A 20,459-nucleotide genomic window follows, 5' to 3' on the forward strand; every position below is an offset into this window, starting at 1 on the left:
TCCCCACTATTTGTTGTTTATACAGTGAGGATTTACCATCTTCAGATAATGTAAAACAAAGTGGTATCTGATCAAATGTGGATGTTGGATATTTAAATTGATCAGCAGCATCAGGAATTGGAATAACAAAATAGGTTTACTCACGGCTTGCTTTATGTTTTACCATTTTATTTGGGGATGTAGACAATTTCTGAAGTAGCTAGTTAACCCTATTTGGCCAATTTCTGCCAGCGAGTATTCCACAATGAGCGAGTTCGTTTAACATTGCCAGTTGCCCTGGATGGGCGGATGTTGCATATTTTAGACCATTCCATTGGTCGTTAGGCAACATCTCCACCGAGCCGGTGCACCGGGGCATGCAAGACGAACTCGCCCACTGACAATCAAACTACGTACCCAACCGGCTAGTGGAAGAGAGCTCGATCCTCGAGGACTTGTCAGCAGTGCATCTGGAATATAAAAAAATAGACAATATTAAACTTTAGGTGAGTAACAGTTAATGTCACTTTCTTTTAAAGATGCTAATTTATCGTTTCTATTCAATAATTGGAATGCAAGAACACTAGCCACACCTAGAAATACTATTGAGTGGCTTGTTTATGACATGGTCCTGACATGGCTAACTGGCAAATCCACATGCTAGCTAATGCTAACGTAATGTAGCTAGTTTGCGGCTGGTAGCAGCTATGATACAAGCCATGACATTTTATCAGGTCTTTGCCATCCATCCGATTTTCAGATTATGCAGGCACATCAAAGGTAACGTTAGGTAATTCATTTAATTAAATCATGAGTATTTCTTAATCAATTGAACCAATGATGCCATTCGAAATAAGGGTATGTGGAATTAGTGCTGTAGCAAATATGGTTTTGATTACTTAAGAAAAAACACATATCTAGCGAACGGTGCACCAAAAATCGAACCCGGGTCGCTGGTGTGAAAGGAAACGCATAACGTCAATAGTCACGTCACTTGGTATGAATTAGAACACTGCTGACGCAACACTGCCCCTTACAAACGGGAAGCACGTTCCGGTGCTTCGTATGCTTAGCCCCCCTTACAAGTCCGGGTCGTGCGTTCCGATGGCCTCACAGCAGTCATCCCACTTTTAACACGAACGGCAAGGCATCGAACCCTGGTCGCTGGCATGAAAGCCAGACACCCGAGTTGCGTCAATACTCAGTAGGGTAAACTCTCTGGGAATTGTACAGTGGCTCAATAAGCAGCATCACTATAATACAATTGCAGTGTCCAGGATTTGTTACTCTGTGTTTATATTGTATGTATGTATCAAGCCAGGATGCTGTGTTTAAAGTATATTTGACTTGTTTAAAATACATTTTATTTTTGATTAAAAGCCTACTAAAAGGGTGTTTACCACATGAGTGCCTCAATTTGCAAGAAAATAAGTAAATGCACTCTTTCAGTGTCCAGGACGTTTTCTTCTAGGCAGGAAGCGCCGGATTGCTGTGTTTAACGTGTTATCACAATCAGTCTTATGTAGATTTATGATGGACAATAAACCACTTAACAGTTGATTAATCACCGACTTTTCACTCTTCTGATAGTGTAGTCAGGTGATTCTCATGAAACCTGTTTTAACCCTGGCAGTAGTTGAATTACACTGAACTAAAATATAAACTCAATATGCAACAATTTCAAAGAGTTTTATGAGTTTAAAATGTGTTTATTTTTTATTTAACCTTTTTAACTAGCCAAGTCAGAACAAATTCTTATTTACAATGACGGCCTACCGTTCATATAAGGAAATAAGTCAACTAAAATAAATTAATTTTAGGCCCTAATCTATGGATTTCATGTGACTGGGAATACAGATGTGTTGGTCACAGATACCTTTTAAAAAAGGTAGGGGCGTGGATCAGAAAACCAGTCAGTATCTGGTGTAACCACCATTTGCCTTATGCAGCGTGGCACGTCTCCTTCACATAGAGTTGATCAGGTTGTTTATTGTGACCTGTGGAATGTTGTCCCACTCCTCTTCAATGGCTGTGCGAAGTTGCTGGATATCGGCGGAAACTGGAACATGCTATCGTACACGTCAATCCAGAGCATCCCAAACATGCTCAACAGGTGACATGTCTGGTGGGTATGTAGGCCATGAAAGAAGTGGGACATTTTTTATCTTCTAGGAATAGTGTAGAGATCCTTACGACATAGGGCCTTGCGTTATCATGCTGAAACATGAGGCGATGGTGGTGAATGAGTGCCATGACAATTGCCCTCAGGATCTCGTCACGTTATCTCTGTTTATTCAAATTGCCATCGAAAAATGCAATTGGGTTTGTTGGCTGTAGCTTATGCCTGCCCATACCATAACCCCACTGACACCATGGAGAACTCTGTTCACAACGTTGACATCAGCAAACCACTCGCTCACACAATGCCATACATGCTGTCTGCCATCTGCCCGGTACAGTTGAAACTGGGATTCATCCGTGAAGAGCACACTTCTCCACCGTGCTAATGAACACCGAAGGTGAGCATTTGCCCACTGAAGTCGGTTTTGATGCCGAACTGCAGTCAGGTCAAGACCCTCTTGAGGGTTACAAGCATGCAAATTAGCTTCCCTGAGATGGTTTCAGACAATTTTTGCAAAAACTCTTAGGTTGTGCAAACCCACAGTTCCATCATCCGACTGGGTGGCTGGTCTCAGAAGATCCCGCAGGTAAAGAAGACGGATGTGGAGATCTTGGGCTGGTGTAGTTACACGTGGTCTGCGGTTGTGAGGCCGGTTGGACGTACTGCCAAATTCTCTAAAACGACGTTGGTGGCAGCTTATGGTAGAGAAATGAACATTCAATTCTCTGGCAACAGCTCTGGTGGACATTCCTGCAGTCAGCATGCCAATCCCTCAAAATGTGAGACATCTGTGGCATTTTGTGTGGCAAAATTGCACATTTTAGAGTGGCTTTTTATTTTCCCCAGCACAAGGTTTGATTGTGCTGTTTATAATCAGCTTCTTGATATGCCACACCTGTCAGGTGGATGGTTTATCTTGGCAAAGGTCAAATGTTCACTAACGGGTATAAACAAATTTGTGCACACAATTTAAGAGAAATAAGCTTTTTGTGCATATGGAACATTTCTGGGATCTTTTATTTCAGTTCAGGAAACATGGGACCAACAGTTTACAGTTTACATGTTGCATTTATATTTATTCAGTGTAGAAAACCATGATGCATCTTCAACAATCAACTATCATTCTGAAGGCTAAGATGTCTAGTGTCTGATTTAAAATACATTTTCACACTTCATTTTTTACATTTTAACCCCAAATTCTCATTACCCAAAATGCATCCAGATGAAATTGTCAGATAATTTTTATATACCTGCGTTGGTGGTTGTGGAAGTTGTGGTAAAATGCATAATATCTGATCAAGTGCCAGTTTCGTGAGGGTCACCCACAGCTCTGACTGGTGTTAGGCGGTACTGTCAGCAACTGATATGATATGAGATGATACTGATATAAGTAAATGATGCAGGTAGCTGCTAAAGTCATAAACAGGAATTTAAACAAGACTTAAATAAGTGTTGATACAACATGTATAGCTTATTAATACTACAAGGGCCCAGAGTTTTCCCCAGTTAGCCTACTTCTTCTTTCCCTACTGAATCTACTTTTGTAACAGTTCTGAATGGGCTGAGAAAAGAACTGACTCTGACAAGCTAGCCCTCCCCTTGGTTCACGCCCCTTGGCTAGTTTGGCTTGGTAGCCCTTGATTGGTCGAGGAGGAGGCGTTGAAGGAGATTGAAAGACCTATTGGTTGCTGGAGCAGAACTGGTATAGGGTGAAGTTGCCCCTAGATGCTGATCTGGGGTCAGTTTTGCATTTCCCCCACTATTGGTTAAGGTTAGTATCGAGGAAGGGAAGCTTATCCTAGATCTGTATCTAGGGCAGGGATGGGTAACTTCAGCCCTCGGGGGCCGGAGTGGTGTCACACTTTTTCTCCATCCCTTAGCACGCACAGCTGATTAAACTAATTACTCTCTGAACTGAAGTTGATTATTGGAGTCAGGTTTGTTAGCTGGGGCTGGGGCAAAAGTACAACACCAATCAGGCTCCCGATCTAGGGGAAACTTCACTCCGGAGCAGCAGGAACATGTTGGCAGTGAAACAGAGAGCAGTTAATATCGAGTTATAGTGAGTCATGCTAAGTTAACTGGAACTGGATATCTCATATGACAAATGCCCCTTAAATTGTTAAGGCTAACCTTTCTATTTGAAAACATACATTCTCAACACAGAGTCATTTAGGACACAGAGTTCCATATACATTGAACTGAAACTGAATAGTTTTGCCCTATTCCTGCCATGTGAGATTTTCCCCTCTGTAGATATAACTAGGGACTATACTGTACACACAATAAAGTGAACAGATTACTTCATGGGGAATGACATGTCTACTTTGAACAATTATTTTGAACTTTGGTGCATGCCCTGGTTGTATTGTTGGGTGCATGCCCGACTCATGCTGGGGTCACCCAGGCACTGTGAAATCTGATAGCACCAACTCTCTTTTTAGGTCACACACACACTCTGGGCTCTATTTTAACAAACCTAGGCCTAACGCAATGGTAAATCTTAGTGCTTGCGGTAGCGTTATAGGTTTGGGGGTGTGGCAGAAATATTTCAGCTATTTTCACAATTGGAATTATGGGTGCGGTAGTGCGAAAGGACTGAGTTTTGATTCATAAATTAGCTGTAGGTGTGTGTAGGCTTGACCCCCTCACTGGCCAATCACAACATGCTCCAGGGCTAAATATGTGGTTGCTTCAAGTTGTGTATTTACTGTCTTTTATGTATTGCATTGTCATCAACTCCAATAAGAATGTTAGTCCGTTACAGCATAGTTTGTTAAATAGCCTAGAGAAACTAAATGTATGTAGGCCTATGTCATCTTTCCTAAATATGTTGAACATGTTTGCGGTCTACATTGTAGGAAGCCTAATTACGTGGCTTTAATAAATGGGTTTGGTTGTTTAGCAACAAAACCGAAGTGTGTGTGTGCGCAACTATGGGGCAAAGCAGATGGGGTTGGCTTAGAATGTAAATGATATTTAGTCTCCAATGTTTATTGAAAACAAATACATTTGCACAATGGTCACTTGTTGTCTCAAATACATTGTTACAGTTGTTGGTTAGCTAGCTTTTGAATTTTAGCATTAGCATTGCCATGAAATCGGTCAAAACACCTCAAAACAAGACATGCTATCAAGAACAAGATGAAACAAGCTGAAATGAACCACGTACGATTCCCCACATGGCAGTTTCTTGTCAATGTTGGTAGCCATCTGGCCATCCAGAATCACAACAGCTCTGACTTCTGCCCCATTGAAGCGTGTGCATTGTTTTCGTGACATTTTCAGCTAGCCCATATGGATAAATACTGAACAAAAATATAAACGCATCATGTAAAGTGTTGGTCCCAAGTTTCATGAGCTGAAATAAAAGATCCCAGAAATGTTTCACGCGCATGAAAAGCTTATTTCTCTCATTGTGTGCCCACATTTGTTTACATCCCAGTTAGAGAATTTCTTCTTTGCCATGATAATCCATCCACCTGACAGGTGTGGCATATCAAGAAGATGATCAAACAGCATTATCATTACACAATAAAAGGCCACTCTAAAATGTGCAGTTTTGTCATGCAATGCTACAGATACATAAAGTTTGGAGAGTGTGTGCAATTGGCATGCTGACTGCAGGAGTGTCCACCAGAGCTGTTTCCAGATAATTGAATGTTCATTTCTCTACCATAAGCCACCTCCAACGTTGTTTTAGAGAATTTGGCAGTACGTCCAACCGGCCTCACAACTGCAGACCACGTGTAACCATGCCAGCCCAGGAGCTCCACATCCGGCTTCTTCACGTGTGGGATCGTTTGAGACCAGCCATCCAAACAGCTGATGAAACTCTATAGTTTTTCTGAATGTAATAAAGCCCTTTTGTGGGGAAAAACTAATTCTGATTGGCTGGGCCTAGCTACCCAATGGGTGGGCCTATGCCCTCCCAGGCCCATCCATGGCTACGCCCCTGCCCAGTCTTGTGAAATCAATAGATTAGGGCCTAATTTATTTATTTCAATTGACTGATTTCCTTATATTAACTGTAACTGTAAAATTGTTGTTTTACTATTTTTGTTCAGTATATATTGTTAAACATAGCATTCACACTGATATAGGGGCTAGACCCACTGTAAATTACATTATGTCTGCCATGTACATGTCAAACATTGTCAATAAGCAAGATTAAATTCACTATTGATAAGGCTTAGAAGAGTGAATAATTATAATCAAAACTAAACAACTTGTTTTAAATAGGCTATGTCGAAATACAGTTACAGGCACCATAATTGCTCCCCGTGGGCATATAATATTAAAGGAAAAAATCAACCCAAAACCACTATTCCTATAGTTTCCAATGTTAAATAACACTAATCAAAACTTTACTGGCCCGGACATGGCGTAGCCTAGTTAAAATGCATTAGGGTCATGCAGGGCCAATAGGTTGACGTGCTTTCTATGTTCAGCTGTATTAGGCAAAAGTTGGTTATTATGGTATGTATTAAAAAGCTGTGTAATATAATCTAGCAGTGTAAGTCATTACTTTATTACTCTAATTTTGAGAAGATTTTTTAACATTTAACATCGGGATGCGTTTTTTGCGTTTTTTTTCTCTTCTGTTTTTCCCCATAGTTGCGCCCACGTCGGTTTTGTTGCTCAACAACCAACCTATGGCAGACAATGACACAGCAGGTACATTTTGAACTGGTACGCCAAATTGCACTGAGAAGTTACTGGCTCCTGGGTGGATGAAACCCACAACAGAGGTGTCATCTGCGTATTTAAAGAATTTTTGGGCTGGATCAGAGGATTGACAATCGTTCGTGTACAGGATTGGCGAAAGTGCGCAACCTTGCGGGGCTCCCATATTCACCGTTTTAGATGTGGAGATAGCGGAGTTAAATTTAACTTGTTGGGTACGGTTCACAAGGAAACATTTAATCTAGTTGATCAGTACAGAGTTGACACCCATATTCACCAGTTTATCCACCGGTAGCTGGGATTGGATGTTATTGAACACTCTACTGAAGTCAATGAATACCACTTTAACTTGGCTATTTGCCTGTTCTAAGTGTTTGTAAATGTTGTTCAGCATGACCAGTAACACATCATCAACACCCGTTGTTTGGATTTAGTTTTATTTATTTATTTATCCGTTATTTTACCAGGTAAGTTGACTGAGAACACATTGTCATTTGCAGCAACGACCTGGGGAATAGTTACAGGGGAGAGGGGGATTAATGAGCCAATTATAAACTGGGGATTATTAGGTGACCGTGATGGTTTGAGGGCCAGATTGGGAATTTAGCCAGGACACCGGGGTTAACACCCCACCCCAAGTTGAGACACCAGAGAGAATATGTTTTTTATAATTATTTTTTCAAAACATTTCATAGGTACAGATTACAGGGCATAAGTCATTATTTTATTTTGGCCTGTTTTTTTAGGTACTGGGACAATCAGCTGTTTTTTCCATGAATCTGGAATTATCCCGCTTTCCAGTGACTCCACTTTCTGCTGCGATGTAAAATCACACATCAAACCTGTAATAGAAATTGTTCAAATAATTTGCAAAGACAAAGTCATTATCAACGGTCATGCAATGTCTCTGTCCATCAGGGCCGCCCAGTCAGTGGGCTTGAAACAGTCCTGGAGGGGGTCAGTAACTTCAGGAGTCCAGCTTTTAATCTCCACCTATTTAGCCTTCTTTCGCTGCAGTCGCGGTTTGTAGACTGGGATGAGCCGGACCATGTTATGAGCTGAATCTCCGAGATTGGGTAGTGTCTTGGAGGAATACGCACCTGGGATGTTACCATAACAGAGGTCCAGACAGGCTTCATTTCGGGTAGGACATGTAAAATATTGCTGGTATGATGGTAAATGTTCAGATTGACTGCACATGTTAAAGTCTCCCATGATCAGCTTTACTGCGTCAGGTGACTGTTTCAGCCTGGGAAACAAGGTCATGGATCACGTCGGCAGTTGTGGGCTGTGTAAACAAACAGTCGGGCTTGATTTATTTCCTGTGGCAGGTAGTATAGCTGTAGGTTAAGAGCAAGGAGTTCAATATCTTTAGTACAGACCTGGTGCTTCGTTGTGATATGGGCTGAATTACAGTATTTCTCGTTGATGAACTCAAACTCCTCTGCCTTTCCTCTTACTGGAGTTGATGCTTCGGTCCATTCTAATGATTGTGTAGCCGTCCAGCTCCACTGCAGAGTCGGGTTCCTGTTCCATAAGCCAGGTCTCAGACAGCTCAGGCAGGATTGTCGGTACTCGGACAGGTATTGCCTGTAGCTCGTCAGTAGGCTTGGGCGGTATACAGTATACTGGGGTATTTGGAAATAGCCATGGGATGGTTTTCAATACTGTTTAAATTATTATTTTTTTCAACCAATTTTCATTTTTGTAGCTACTTTGTAAGCAAATACCTGCAGTCAACTTGTGCAATACGTTAGGAGATAAAGCAGACCACGTTCTTCATTTCACCTGTCACGTTACTTTACATTATGAAACGTATTGTAGTTCCCCAGTTGAGCCAGTCACATGTTTGTTTGTTTGTTTGTTTGTTTGTAAATAGCACAATGTGAGAAAGCGGGAGCAGGTGAGTCCACTGTGTATTGACAGTATTCACATTTTATATTGAAAGTCCATTCTAGTGTAAACTTGCAGCCAAGGGTCGGAGAATAAGCAGGATATCTTGTGTATGATATCCGCGGTTGCGGCTCTCTATATCCATTGATATGGATATATTGGTCGACAGCATGATTGGTGCATTTCACTTAAAACATTTTTTTTAAACTAACAGCAAAAGTACTGCTGTTTGCCTCATTATTAGCTATCTAATTTCAGACCACTAAAAACTGGTTGATTCAAGTGGATCGCAACTTTAAAACACATTAAATAAACAAGCACGAAAACGACAAGCACAAATGACCGTGTCTCTGCAAGAGCAGCCCCCATACACAATACGTTTTATAAACATCGTGGAAGGATCATACAGATTGCATTCACTCACTGTTTTGCTGCTCCTAAACTTGATCTTTTAATAAAGCTTTGGTGATTTAATATTTATTTAAAGCAGTCTCATGAACCAAATCCTTTGTTGATAGGCTGCTGAAAGGAAAAACCTTATTGTTAAGACCTGCTTTTGGTTGGACTCAACTTTCGTGCTGCATGCAATTGTCACTTTTGTGCTTGCTTTTACGACATACCTCAAATATTACCACCCCTCCCATCTCAGTACAAGTGGGTTGATGTGAGACAGGTAAATTGCCGAACCTGGCATAAGGGATGGAAAATGCCAGTGCGCCAGTTTTTACATGACAAAATTGCAAACAAAAAACTATGATTACAGATCTCAGGTACAGATCTACCATGTTATAATATAACAGAACAGTAGGGTCAGCATTTCCCATGAGGCAGTTGACTGTGTAAAAAAGAATGACAATGTTTTGTACGGGTCCATGCTATGGGTATGTTTAAATGTGGTTTTCATGTTAGGGGAACGTGTATATTTGTGCTTCTTGTTTATTAATTGTACTTCTTTCCCCTCAGACTATCAACACCAATGCAATGCTGCTCCTCAGACACTGTCGAGGCCTAACCAGAGTAGGCCTTCTCAAGACTCAAAGGTAGTCATAAAATAAGCTGCATTTGTTACCTTTCAGCTTGAAAGTAATATCAAAGTTATAAAAAATATATCACTAACTGCATGGCCATTCTGGCAGACCTGGCATCTGCCTTTTCTCCTTATTGCTATAGTCCACTTTAATTACCTGTTTATGTCTTGCCTAGTCAAAGGTCTGAGTCGGAACAGCCACTAAAAAGATCTTACATGTCTTTAAAAAAAAAACACACCATCCACCCAGGGCTGTCAGCCAGGAAAGTGCAAGGCAGGGCCAGTATGACTTTAAAGGAATCATTTTCACTACGGCTAACTGCGTCCCAAATGTCATCCTATTCCTTAGCATTCGGAAAGTATTCAAATGCCTTGACTTTTTAAAATCAAATCAAATGTATTTATATAGCCCTTCGTACATCAGCTGATATCTCAAAGTGCTGTACAGAAACCCAGCCTAAAACCCCAAACAGCAAGCAATGCAGGTGTAGAAGCACGGTGGCTGGGAAAAACTCCCTAGAAAGGCCAAAACCTAGGAAGAAACCTAGAGAGGAACCAGGCTATGTGGGGTGGCCAGTCCTCTTCTGGCTGTGCCGGGTGGAGATTATAACAGAACATGGCCAAGATGTTCAAATATTCATAAATGACCAGCATGGTCAAATAATAATAAGGCATAACTGTTGAAACTGGAGCAGCAGCACGGCCAGGTGGACTGGGGACAGCAAGGAGTCATCATGTCAGGTAGTCCTGAGGCATGGTCCTAGGGCTCAGGTCCTCCGAGAGAGGGAAAGAGAGAAAGAGAATTAGAGAGAGCACACTTAAATTCACGCAGGACGCCGAATAGGACAGGAGAAGTACTCCAGATATAACAAACTGACCCTAGCCCCCCGACACATAGCCTCCAGCATTTATGCTGCAGTAGTTTGAGACAGGAGGGGCCAGGAGACACTGGCCCCATCCGAGGACAACCCCGGACAGGGCCAAACAGGAAGGATATAACCCCACCCACTTTGCCAAAGCACAGCCCCCACACCACTAGAGGGATATCTTCAACCACCAACTTACCATCCTGAGACAAGGCCGAGTATAGCCCACAAAGATCTCTGCCACAGCACAACCCAAGGGGGGCCGCCAACCCAGACAGGTCTTAAACATTTTGTTAAGTTACAGCCTTATTCTAAAATGGATTAAATCGTTTTTTACCCCATAATGAAAAAGCAAAAACCGTTGTTTAGAAATTTTAGCACATTTCAATTTTTTTTGTATTTTTTAAAATATAACATTTACATAAGTATTCAGACCGTTTACTCAGTACTTTGTTGAAGCACCTTTGGCAGTGATTACAGCCTCGTGTCCTCTTGGGTATGACGCTTTAAGCTTGGCACACCTGTATTTAGGGAGTTTCTCCCATTCTTCTCTGCAGATCCTCTCAAGCTCTGTCAGGTTGGATGGGGAGCGTCGCTGCACAGGTATTTTTATGTCTCTCCGGAGATGTTCTATCGGGTTCAAGTTCTGGCTCTGGCTGGGCCACTCAAGGACATTCAGAGACTTGTCCTGAAGCCACTTCTGCTTTGTTTTGGCTGTGTGCTTAGGGTTGTTGTCCTGTTGGAAGGTGAACCTTCTCCCCAGTCTGAAGTCCTGAGCGCTGGGGAGCAGGTTCTCATCAAGGATCTCTCTGTACTTTGCTCCGTTCATCTTTCTCTCGATCTTGACTAGTCTCCCAGTCCCATCCCCACAGCATGATTCTGCCACCCCCATGCTTCACCGTAGGGATGGTGCCACGTTTCCTCCTGACGTGACGCTTGGCATTCAGCCCAAAGAATTCAATCTTGGTTTCATCAGACCAGAGAATCTGGTTTCTCAAGGTCTGAGAGTCCTTTAGGTGCCTTTTGGCAAACACCAAACGGGCTGTCATGTGCCTTTTACTGAGGAGTGGCTTCCGTCTGGCCACTCTACCATAAAGGCCTGATTAGTGGAGTGCTACAGAGATGGTTGTCCTTCTGGAAGGTTCTCCACAGAGGAACTCTGGAGCGCTGTCTGAGTGATCTCTATCTATAAAATGTCAAGGGGTCAAAATACTTTCCAAATGTACTGTACGTAGTGCACTACTTTTAACCAGGACCCAAAGTAAAAAGTGATCAACGGTAGTGCACTAAATAGGAATGTGGCCCTAGTGTCAGAAGCTGGGTTAATGATTTCCAAGCAGGAGCAGAGATAATCAATTACCTCCTTATCAAACAAGCTTCTGAAATACAGATTTGTCTCCCCCTTTATTTGTTTAGTTAGTCTTATTGCTTATTGATATGAACTGTAAGCAGTTTGCCTGACCTTTAACATCTAAGGAGTGGAGTATCCTAGCAGAGGCCTCTGTCTGGGTTATCAGGTGAAATCTGGACCATAGAAACTATTTTAACATGTCAGTTAAGTCTAATGGGCCCAAACTTTTTTAGATTAGCCCTCTGGTCCATGAATAGAAAAAGCTTTTGTCAGTTGCATAGTTACGCCTTATCTTACAGCAGGATCTACTCAAGTATATTTGCACTGCCTACCATAACTTGTCCTTTGTATGGACATGGGTGTAACTATATGTAACATGAATGCAATCAGTACATGAGTAAACTGCTATGTGTGTCTCAAATGACTCCCTATATAGTGCACTGCTTTTGGCCAGAGCCATTTGGGACCCACCCCTACTGTTTGTCTGATTGTGACACTGGTCTGTGTGTCTCCTACAGGGTGCAGTTGTTGCAGGGTGCGGCCCTTCCTGTGGCAGTGTGTGCGGGCAGCCTCTGTGCACGCTGGGGCAGCAGTCATGGGGGGCATAAGTCAGGGCAGTACCAACGCAGCCATGGCCCCAACTGGAGACACGCCCTAGCAGGGCTGCTGGCTGGGACAGGGGCTGTACTGGCCTATGGCCTCCACCACAGCCAGGTGAGAGGGGCAGTCTGCGTACTAATAGCTGGTGTGATGGAAGTTGTGGTGCATTTATGCTATTATACTGTTGGAGAAATCTAACCTACAATATGGGCATTTAACAGCATTTATAGTTTTTCAAGGCTGTATATTGTTCAGTACAATTCATTTTGTTACCTGTTTTGCAGCATAAATTATGTCAAATTACTTTTCGGTATGTTTCTGCTCTTTTTTTCTTCTTGCTGATATTTGACTGTTGTTTGTCTTCTCTCCAGACTGAGCAGGCAGCCACCACTATAGTCCAGCCCATAGCCCCAGCCTCCTCTCTACCCATCTACACCCAGGACGAGGTCACCAAACACCGCTCTGTTGAGGAGGGCGTCTGGGTCACCTACAAGGGCAGTGTCTATGACATCACAGAGTTTGTGTCCATGCACCCTGGTGGTGATAAGATCCTGCTAGCAGCAGGTGGGGCTCTGGAGCCCTTCTGGGCACTGTATGCCGTTCACAGTCAAGACCACGTGCTGGAGATCCTGTCTGAGTATAAGGTGGGCGAGCTGTGTATGGTCTTGTTATCTGGTCTGCGCAAGTGTGAATAATTCTACTGTTGCTACGACAGCATATCTTCCCACAACCAATTCTTATTATGAAACCTTTGTTACAATTTACTCTCTTTGTTTATCTAAATAACATAACAATAAAATATATATACAGTGCCTGCAGAAAGTATTCAGACCCCTTGACTTTTTCCACATTTTGTTACATTACAGCCTTATTCTAAAATGGATTAACAACAACAAAAAAACTCAGCAATCTACACACAATACCCCATAATGACAAAGCAAAAAGTTTGATTTTTATTTTATTTTTGAAAATGTATTCCATATTAAAAACACATACCTAATTTACATAAGTATTCAGGCCCTTTGCTATGAAACTCGAAATTGAGCTCAGGTGCATCCCGTTTCCATTGATCACCCTTGAGATGCTTCTGCAACATGGAGTCCACCTGTGATAAATTCAATTGATTGGACTTAACTTGGAAAGGCACATACCTGTCTATATAATGTCCCACAGTTGACAGTGCATGTCAGAGCAAAAATCAAGCTGTGAGGTTGAAGGGATTGTCCGTAGAGCTCCGAGACAGGATTGTGTCGAGGCACAGATCTGGGGAAGTGTACCAAAAAAATTCTGCAGCATTGAAGGTCCCCAAGAATACAGTGGCCTCCATCATTCTTAAATGGAAGAAGTTTGGAACCACCAAGACTCTTCCTAGAGCTGGCCACGTGGCCAAACTGAACAATCGGGGGAGAAGGACCCTGGTCAGGGAGGTGACCAAGAACCTGATGGTCACTCTGACAGAGCTCCAGAGTTCCTCTTGGAATTTCCCAAAAGGCACCTAAAGACTCAGACCATGGGAAACAAGATTCTCTGGTCTGATGAAACCAAGATTGAACTCTTTGGCCTGAATGCCAAGCGTCACGTCTGGAGGAAACCTGGCAACGTCCCTGCGGTGAAGCATGGTGGTGGTAGCATCATGCTGTGGGGATGTTTTTCTGCGGCAGAGACTGGGAGATTAGTCAGGATTGAGTGAAAGATGAACGGAGCAAAGTACAGAGAGATCCTTGATGAAAACCTGCTGCAGAGTTCTCAGGACCTCAGACTGGGGCATAGGTTCACTTTCCAACAGGACAACGACCCTAAGCACACAGCCAAGACAATGCAGGAGTGGCTTCGGGACAAGTCTCGATGTCCTTGAGTGGCCCAGCCAGAGCCCGGACCTGAACTCAATCGAACATCTCTGGAGAGATGTGCAGCAACTCTCCACATCCAACCTGACAGCTTGAGATCATCTGTATAGAAGACTGGGAGAAAATCCCCAAATACAAATGTGCCAAGCTTGTAGTGTCATACCTAAGAAGACTCTAGGCTGTAATTGCTGCCAAAGGTGCTTCAAGAAAGTACTGAGTAAAGGGTCTGAATACTTATGTGAATGTGATATTTCAGTTTTTTATATTTAATAAATTAGCAAACATTTCTAAAATCCTGTTTTTGCTTAGTCATTTTGGGGTATTGTGTGTAGATTTGTTCAAATTCTTTCCTCAATTTTAGAATAAGGCTGTAACCTAAAAACATTTGGAAAAAGTCAAGGGGTCTGGATACTTTTTTGAAGGCACTGTGTATGTGTGTAATATATATATATATATATATATATATATATATATATATATATATATATATATATATATTTGTATACTTTTAAAAAAAAAAGGTGGGTGAGCTGAGTGCGGAGGATCGGCTGATGCAACAAAGCGTGAAATCCACGGACCCCTACTCCACCGACCCGGAGCGGCACCCTGCCCTGCGCATCAACAGCCTCAAGCCCTTCAATGCCGAGCCCCCACCCGAAATCCTCTCCGACAACTACATCACCCCTTCAGCCATCTTCTTTAAGAGGAACCACCTGCCTGTGCCACAAGTGGACCCGAAATCCTACCGGTTGCAGGTGGAGGGTGTGCCTGGTGGAGTATCTCTGAGCCTCTCTCTGGAGGAGCTGAAGACACACTTCCCCAAACACACAGTCACGGCCACGCTGCAGTGTGCTGGCAACCGCCGCTCGGAGATGAATAAAGTCAAGCAGGTGAAGGGGCTCAATTGGGGCATCGCTGCGATAAGTAATGCTACGTGGAGCGGCGCCAGGCTGAAGGATGTGCTGCTGGCAGCTGGCTACAGGTCAGAGGTGGCCCAGCAGACATCCCACGTTCAATTTGAAGGCCTTGACAGTGACGTGACCGGCACCACCTACGGAGCATCTATCCCGCTCAACAAGGCGGTAAGTGAAGAGGGTGACGTGCTGCTGGCTTACCAGATGAATGGAGAAGACCTACCTGCTGACCACGGCTATCCCGTACGGGTGGTGGTGCCGGGAACGGTGGGCGCCCGCAATGTCAAGTGGCTGGGAAAGATCATAGTGAGTGAGGAGGAGAGCAGCAGCCACTGGCAGCAGAATGACTACAAGGGCTTCTCCCCCGCCACTGACTGGGACACGGTGGACTTCAAGTCGGCCCCAGCCATCCAGGAGCTGCCCATCCAGTCGGCCATCACCCAGCCAGTGGAAGGAGCTGTGGTGGAACGCAGCGCAGAGGAGGTGACGGTGAAGGGCTACGCTTGGAGCGGGGGCGGCCGGGAGGTGGTGCGTGTCGATGTGTCTCTGGATGGGGGGCGGACCTGGCAAGTGGCGCAGCTACAGAGCAGTGAGAAGGGGCAGGTCCCGGCTCCCTCGCCCCCACCCGGCAGAGCCTGGGCCTGGAAGCTGTGGGAGCTGACAGCCCCACTGCCCCCCGTGGTCCAGGAACTGGAGATTGTGTGCAAGGCGGTGGACAACAGCTACAACATGCAGCCAGACTCAGTGGCACCTATCTGGAACCTGAGGGGAGTTTTGAGTAACGCCTGGCACAGAGTGAAAGTCACAGTCAAGGAGGATGAGGAAAAGCAGAAACTGTTGTGATCTAGGGGGTTGTGTTCAAGTCTTAAAGAGTGTAGAGGTAAACAGATGATGTTTTAACCTGCCCCTCTCCAGACAGACAGTGTGTAACACGCTAAAGCTCTGGGGGAACTGAAACTAAAAACCCCTCTGTTGACTTGTAGTGCCGCAAAACAGCTAATTCTGTTCAGTGGAAAAAATCGGCATTCATCTGTGTGTAGCTAATGTTGAGCGCTTAAAGAACATTGTGGCCAGTTGGGTTAAAAAGAATCCCAAACACACCACAAAACAAGATGAATAAATCTGTTGGTGTCAACAGTTGCTCAAGGACAAGCAAAAACACCTTGCCAGTGCTGTCCTTTTCATATCCTAAAATCTATTCACTAACTTCTTTGGCTTTAATGATAAGCTTGCTTCCATTTCATGATTTTATAAGGGTGTCATTTGCTGGATCCAGAGAATATTCTAATTCTTTGAGTTGCATTGTCTTAACCCATATTGATTATAGCAATTGATAAATTGTCTATCGTATAACTAATTATTCATTGTGTAAGATCAAAAGCACTTTGATCTTGTAAGTTTCAGCTAGTGTTATCTGCTGCATTAAGCAAGGTACCGTATTGTTTTGATTTTCACCAAAGTTCTCAGTTATATTTTTGAGAGATTGTTTTGCACACAATGTATGCATTTAAATGAATCAGCGATACTGCTTTTGTCAATTGTGATAAAACATATTTTCTCCACCTATCTGGTTACATGCTACATGATTGATTAGGAGCTTTAAATGAATATGTAATAAATAACACTTAAAAAAACGTATTTAGAAATAACACATTAATGTTAAATATTAAACTTACACTACATGACCAAAAGTATGTGGACACCTGCTTGTCAAACATCTCATTCCGGGGCCTCCCGGGTGGCGCAGTGGTTAAGGGCGCTGTACTGCAGCGCCAGCTGTGCCATCAGAGTCCTGGGTTCGCGCCCAGGCTCTGTCGTAACCGGCCGCGACCGGGAGGTCCGTGGGGCGACGCACAATTGGCCTAGCGTCGCCCGGGTTAGGGAGGGCTTGGTCGGTAGGGGTGTCCTTGTCTCATCGCGCACCAGCGACTCCTGTGGCGGGCTGGGCGCAGTGTACGCTAGCCAAGGTGGCCAGGTGCACGGTGTTTCCTCCGGCGCATTGGTGCGGCTGGCTTCCGGGTTGGATGTGCGCTGTGTTAAGATGCAGCGGCTTGGTTGGTTGTGTATCGGAGGACTGTCAACCTTCGTCTCTCCCGAGCCCGTACGGGAGTTGTAGCGATGAGACAAGATAGTAGCTACTATCGAATTGGATACTACGAAATTGGGGAGAAAAAAAACAAACAAAAAAAAAAACATCTCATTCCAAAACAATGGGCATTAATATGGAGTTGGTCCCCCCTTTGCTATAACAGCCTCCACTCTTCTGGGAAGGCTTTCCACTAGATGTTGGAACATTGCTGCAGGAGCCACAAGAGCATTAGTGAGGTTGGGCATTGATGTTGGGCGATTAGGCCTGGCTCGCAGTCGACGTTCCAATTCATCCCAAAGGTGTTCGATGGGGTTGAGGTCAGGGCTCGTGCAGGCCATTTAAGTTCTTCCACAAAGACACTCTAATGTACTTGTCCTTTTGCTCAGTTGTGTACCAGGGCCTCCCACTCTTCTTTCTATTCTGGTTAGAGACTGTTTGTGCTGTTCTATGAAGGGAGTAGTACACAGCATTGTACGTGATCTTCAGTTTCTTGGCAATTTCTCGCATGGAAATGCCTTCATTTCTCAGAACAAGAATAGACTGACGAGTTTCACAAGACAGTTATTTGTTTCTAGCCATTTTGAGCCTGTAATCGAACCTACAAATGCTGATGTTCCAGATACTCAACTATTCTAAAGAAGGCCAGTTTTATTATTCTTTAATCAGAACAACAGTTGTCAGCTGTGCTAACATAATTGCAAAGGGGTTTTCTAATGATCAATTAGCCTTTAAAATTATAAACTTGGATTAGCTAACACAATGTGCCATTGGAACACAGGTGTGATGGCTGCTGATAATGGGCCTCTGTACAACTATGTAGATATTCCATACAAAATCTGCCGTTTCAAGCTACAATAGTCATTTACAACATTAACAATGTCTACACTGTATTTCTGATAAATTTGATGTTATTTTAATGGACAAAAAATGTGCTTTTCTTTCAAAAACATTGACATTTGTAAGTGACCCCAAACTTTTGAACGGTAGTGTACATATTACATATTGACCGGTGCCCCCGCACATTGACTGTCCCGGTACCCCCTGTATATGGCCTCGCTAATGTTATTTTTCTGCTGCTCTTTTTAAAAAGTATATATATTTTTTACTTATCTATTTTTCTTGAACTGGATTGTTGATTAAGGGCTTGTAAAGTAAGCATTTCACTGTAAGGTCTACTACACCTGTTGTATTCAGCATTTCAGTGTATTCGGCACGTGACAAATAACATTTGATTTGACTACACAGAAATTGTGCTGGCAGATCAATATCATTATTATGTTTATCAGATACAGAACACTTGACCAGAAATCTGCATGTTTTTGCACATGCTATTTATTTTTATAGCAGGATGAATAAATACAGGAATTAAGCAAATCAATAAATGTTTTTGCATGGTGGCATCTGGTTGTGAACCCATTCCTCTAACTCACGGATGGTCAACTGATGGCCCCTCCTTTGAAGGCCGATGGATCAATTTCCAAAATGTGTTTGTGCATCAGCAGTTCTTCTCTTGTTATGTCAGTCACTGACATTCACTCAATTAGCGAATGTCAGCAAAACAACAGCCCCCAAAAGGCTAGGGTCGGCTCTGACTGCGTGGATGTGGGTATGCAGACCCACTCATGATGAGGTCAGATTTTTTGTAGCCCCCACTCCCATCAAAGTTGCCCATCCCTTCTCTAACTTCTTCACTTTAATGGCTGTTGCAAACTATTCTCCAGACAAAACATGCACCATCACACACATTTACCAGAATCTAACCTCGTGCCCAGGCAAGAGAGTCGGCTGGTGGACAAAATGACTCAATCTTAATTGAAAGGAGTAGCTTTTCTGCTTGCATGACCTCAAGTACTCACATCACCACAAACACTCCCCGTGAAGACTGGACCATGCCAAAACCACACAAAGCCTCCTCTCCACCCAGTGTCTCCACTGTTTGCAGCTTGTAAAGCTTATGACAGTGATTTGGAAGAGGTACAGTATATGTTAGAGTGGACCTTAATGATGGCTGACAACTTCTCCATCCCAGTCGGCCCCATTATACATGTCACACCACATAACTCCACTGGCACCAGCATAACTATTCCAGCATGGCACACGACAATAAAATAGACTAGCATGCCTCTTTCCATCCCCACACACACTGTTTTCACACCTCTGTCTTGTTAGGCTATTGTACAACTAAGCGATGTGTGCTTCAGTAAATAGACATGGGAGCCAGCTACACTCTTAGAAAAAAGGGTTATTCGGCTGTTCCCATAGGAGAACCCTTTTTGGTTACAGGAGAACCCTTAATGGTTCCACGTAGAACCCTTTTGGGTTCCATGTAGAACCATCTGTGGAAAGGGTCCTACATGAAACCCAAAAGGGTTATACCTGGAACCAAAAAGTGTTCTTCAAAGGGTCCTCCTATGGGGATAGCCGAAGAGCCCTTTCAGGTTCTAGATATCACCCGTTTTTCTGTTTTTTTTTCTTTCAATTTTACCGCTAGTCAAACTATCCTACGGTGCTAGCGGTTAGGCTCAGAGATTGTAAGTATGGACGGTGTGTGCCGGCTCTAACATTCCCGCTACATTTAGATGTTAGAGCTGGCACACACTGGGTCCATACTTACAATCTCCAGTCTGATACTACAACAGCTGTTCTTTATCCTTTCAACTGTACTTTCACAGGCCAGGGCAGGGAGAGGGTGTGAAAGACAAAGAGCAGCCATTTTCTGGATGGTGCAACTGATGTTTGCAGCAGGTTCTCTGAGCCTAATCGCTAGCACCGTAGGATAGTTTGACTAGCGGTAAAATTGAAAGAAAGAGAAAAAAAAAAGAAAAACGGGTGATATCTAGAACCTGAAAGGGCTCTTCGGCTGTTCCATTAGGAGGACCCTTTGAAGAACCCTTTTTGGTACCAGGTAGAACCCCTTTTGGGTTCCATGAAGGACCCTTTGCTAAATTGTAATTATTCGCCTACCTCCTCATGCCTTTTGCACACAATGTATATAGACTCTTTATTTTTTTTCTACTGTGTTATTGACTTGTTTATTGTTTACTCCATGTGTAACTCTGTTGTCTGTTCACACTGCTATGCTTTA

General features: G+C 43.4%; 1 protein-coding gene across 6 annotated transcripts; it reads left to right on the plus strand.

Moving 5' to 3' along the window:
- Positions 1–263: 263 nt before the first annotated feature.
- suox (sulfite oxidase) lies at positions 264–16,849 on the plus strand. Of its 6 annotated transcripts, none has more exons than XM_021610092.3 (7): positions 366–485; positions 7,706–7,931; positions 8,667–8,690; positions 9,644–9,720; positions 12,443–12,638; positions 12,896–13,168; positions 14,893–16,849. In XM_021610092.3, exons 4-7 carry the CDS (start codon positions 9,662–9,664, stop codon positions 16,126–16,128), a joined length of 1,764 nt encoding a protein of 587 aa, XP_021465767.3. In that variant the 5' UTR covers positions 366–485; positions 7,706–7,931; positions 8,667–8,690; positions 9,644–9,661; the 3' UTR covers positions 16,129–16,849. The 6 variants fall into 6 exon arrangements, with proteins under 6 accessions (XP_021465764.3, XP_021465765.3, XP_021465767.3 ...); XM_090241496.1 differs by lacking the exon at positions 7,706–7,931 and adding an exon at positions 6,719–6,778 and having other exon boundaries at positions 379–485; XM_021610090.3 differs by lacking the exon at positions 7,706–7,931 and having other exon boundaries at positions 357–485.
- Positions 16,850–20,459: the final 3,610 nt, after the last annotated feature.

This window comes from Oncorhynchus mykiss, chromosome 7 (genome assembly GCF_057628025.1).
Source record: "Oncorhynchus mykiss isolate SJ-2025 chromosome 7, ASM5762802v1, whole genome shotgun sequence".
Lineage (NCBI taxonomy): Eukaryota > Metazoa > Chordata > Actinopteri > Salmoniformes > Salmonidae > Oncorhynchus > Oncorhynchus mykiss.

Bases quoted from the DNA above. Each gene is read 5' to 3' on its own strand.
- suox (XM_090241496.1), top strand. The intron at 12,639-12,895 runs GTGAGAGGGGCA...TCTTCTCTCCAG, and splicing joins ATGGCCTCCACCACAGCCAG to ACTGAGCAGGCAGCCACCAC. The intron at 13,169-14,892 runs GTGGGCGAGCTG...TAAAAAAAAAAG, and splicing joins AGATCCTGTCTGAGTATAAG to GTGGGTGAGCTGAGTGCGGA.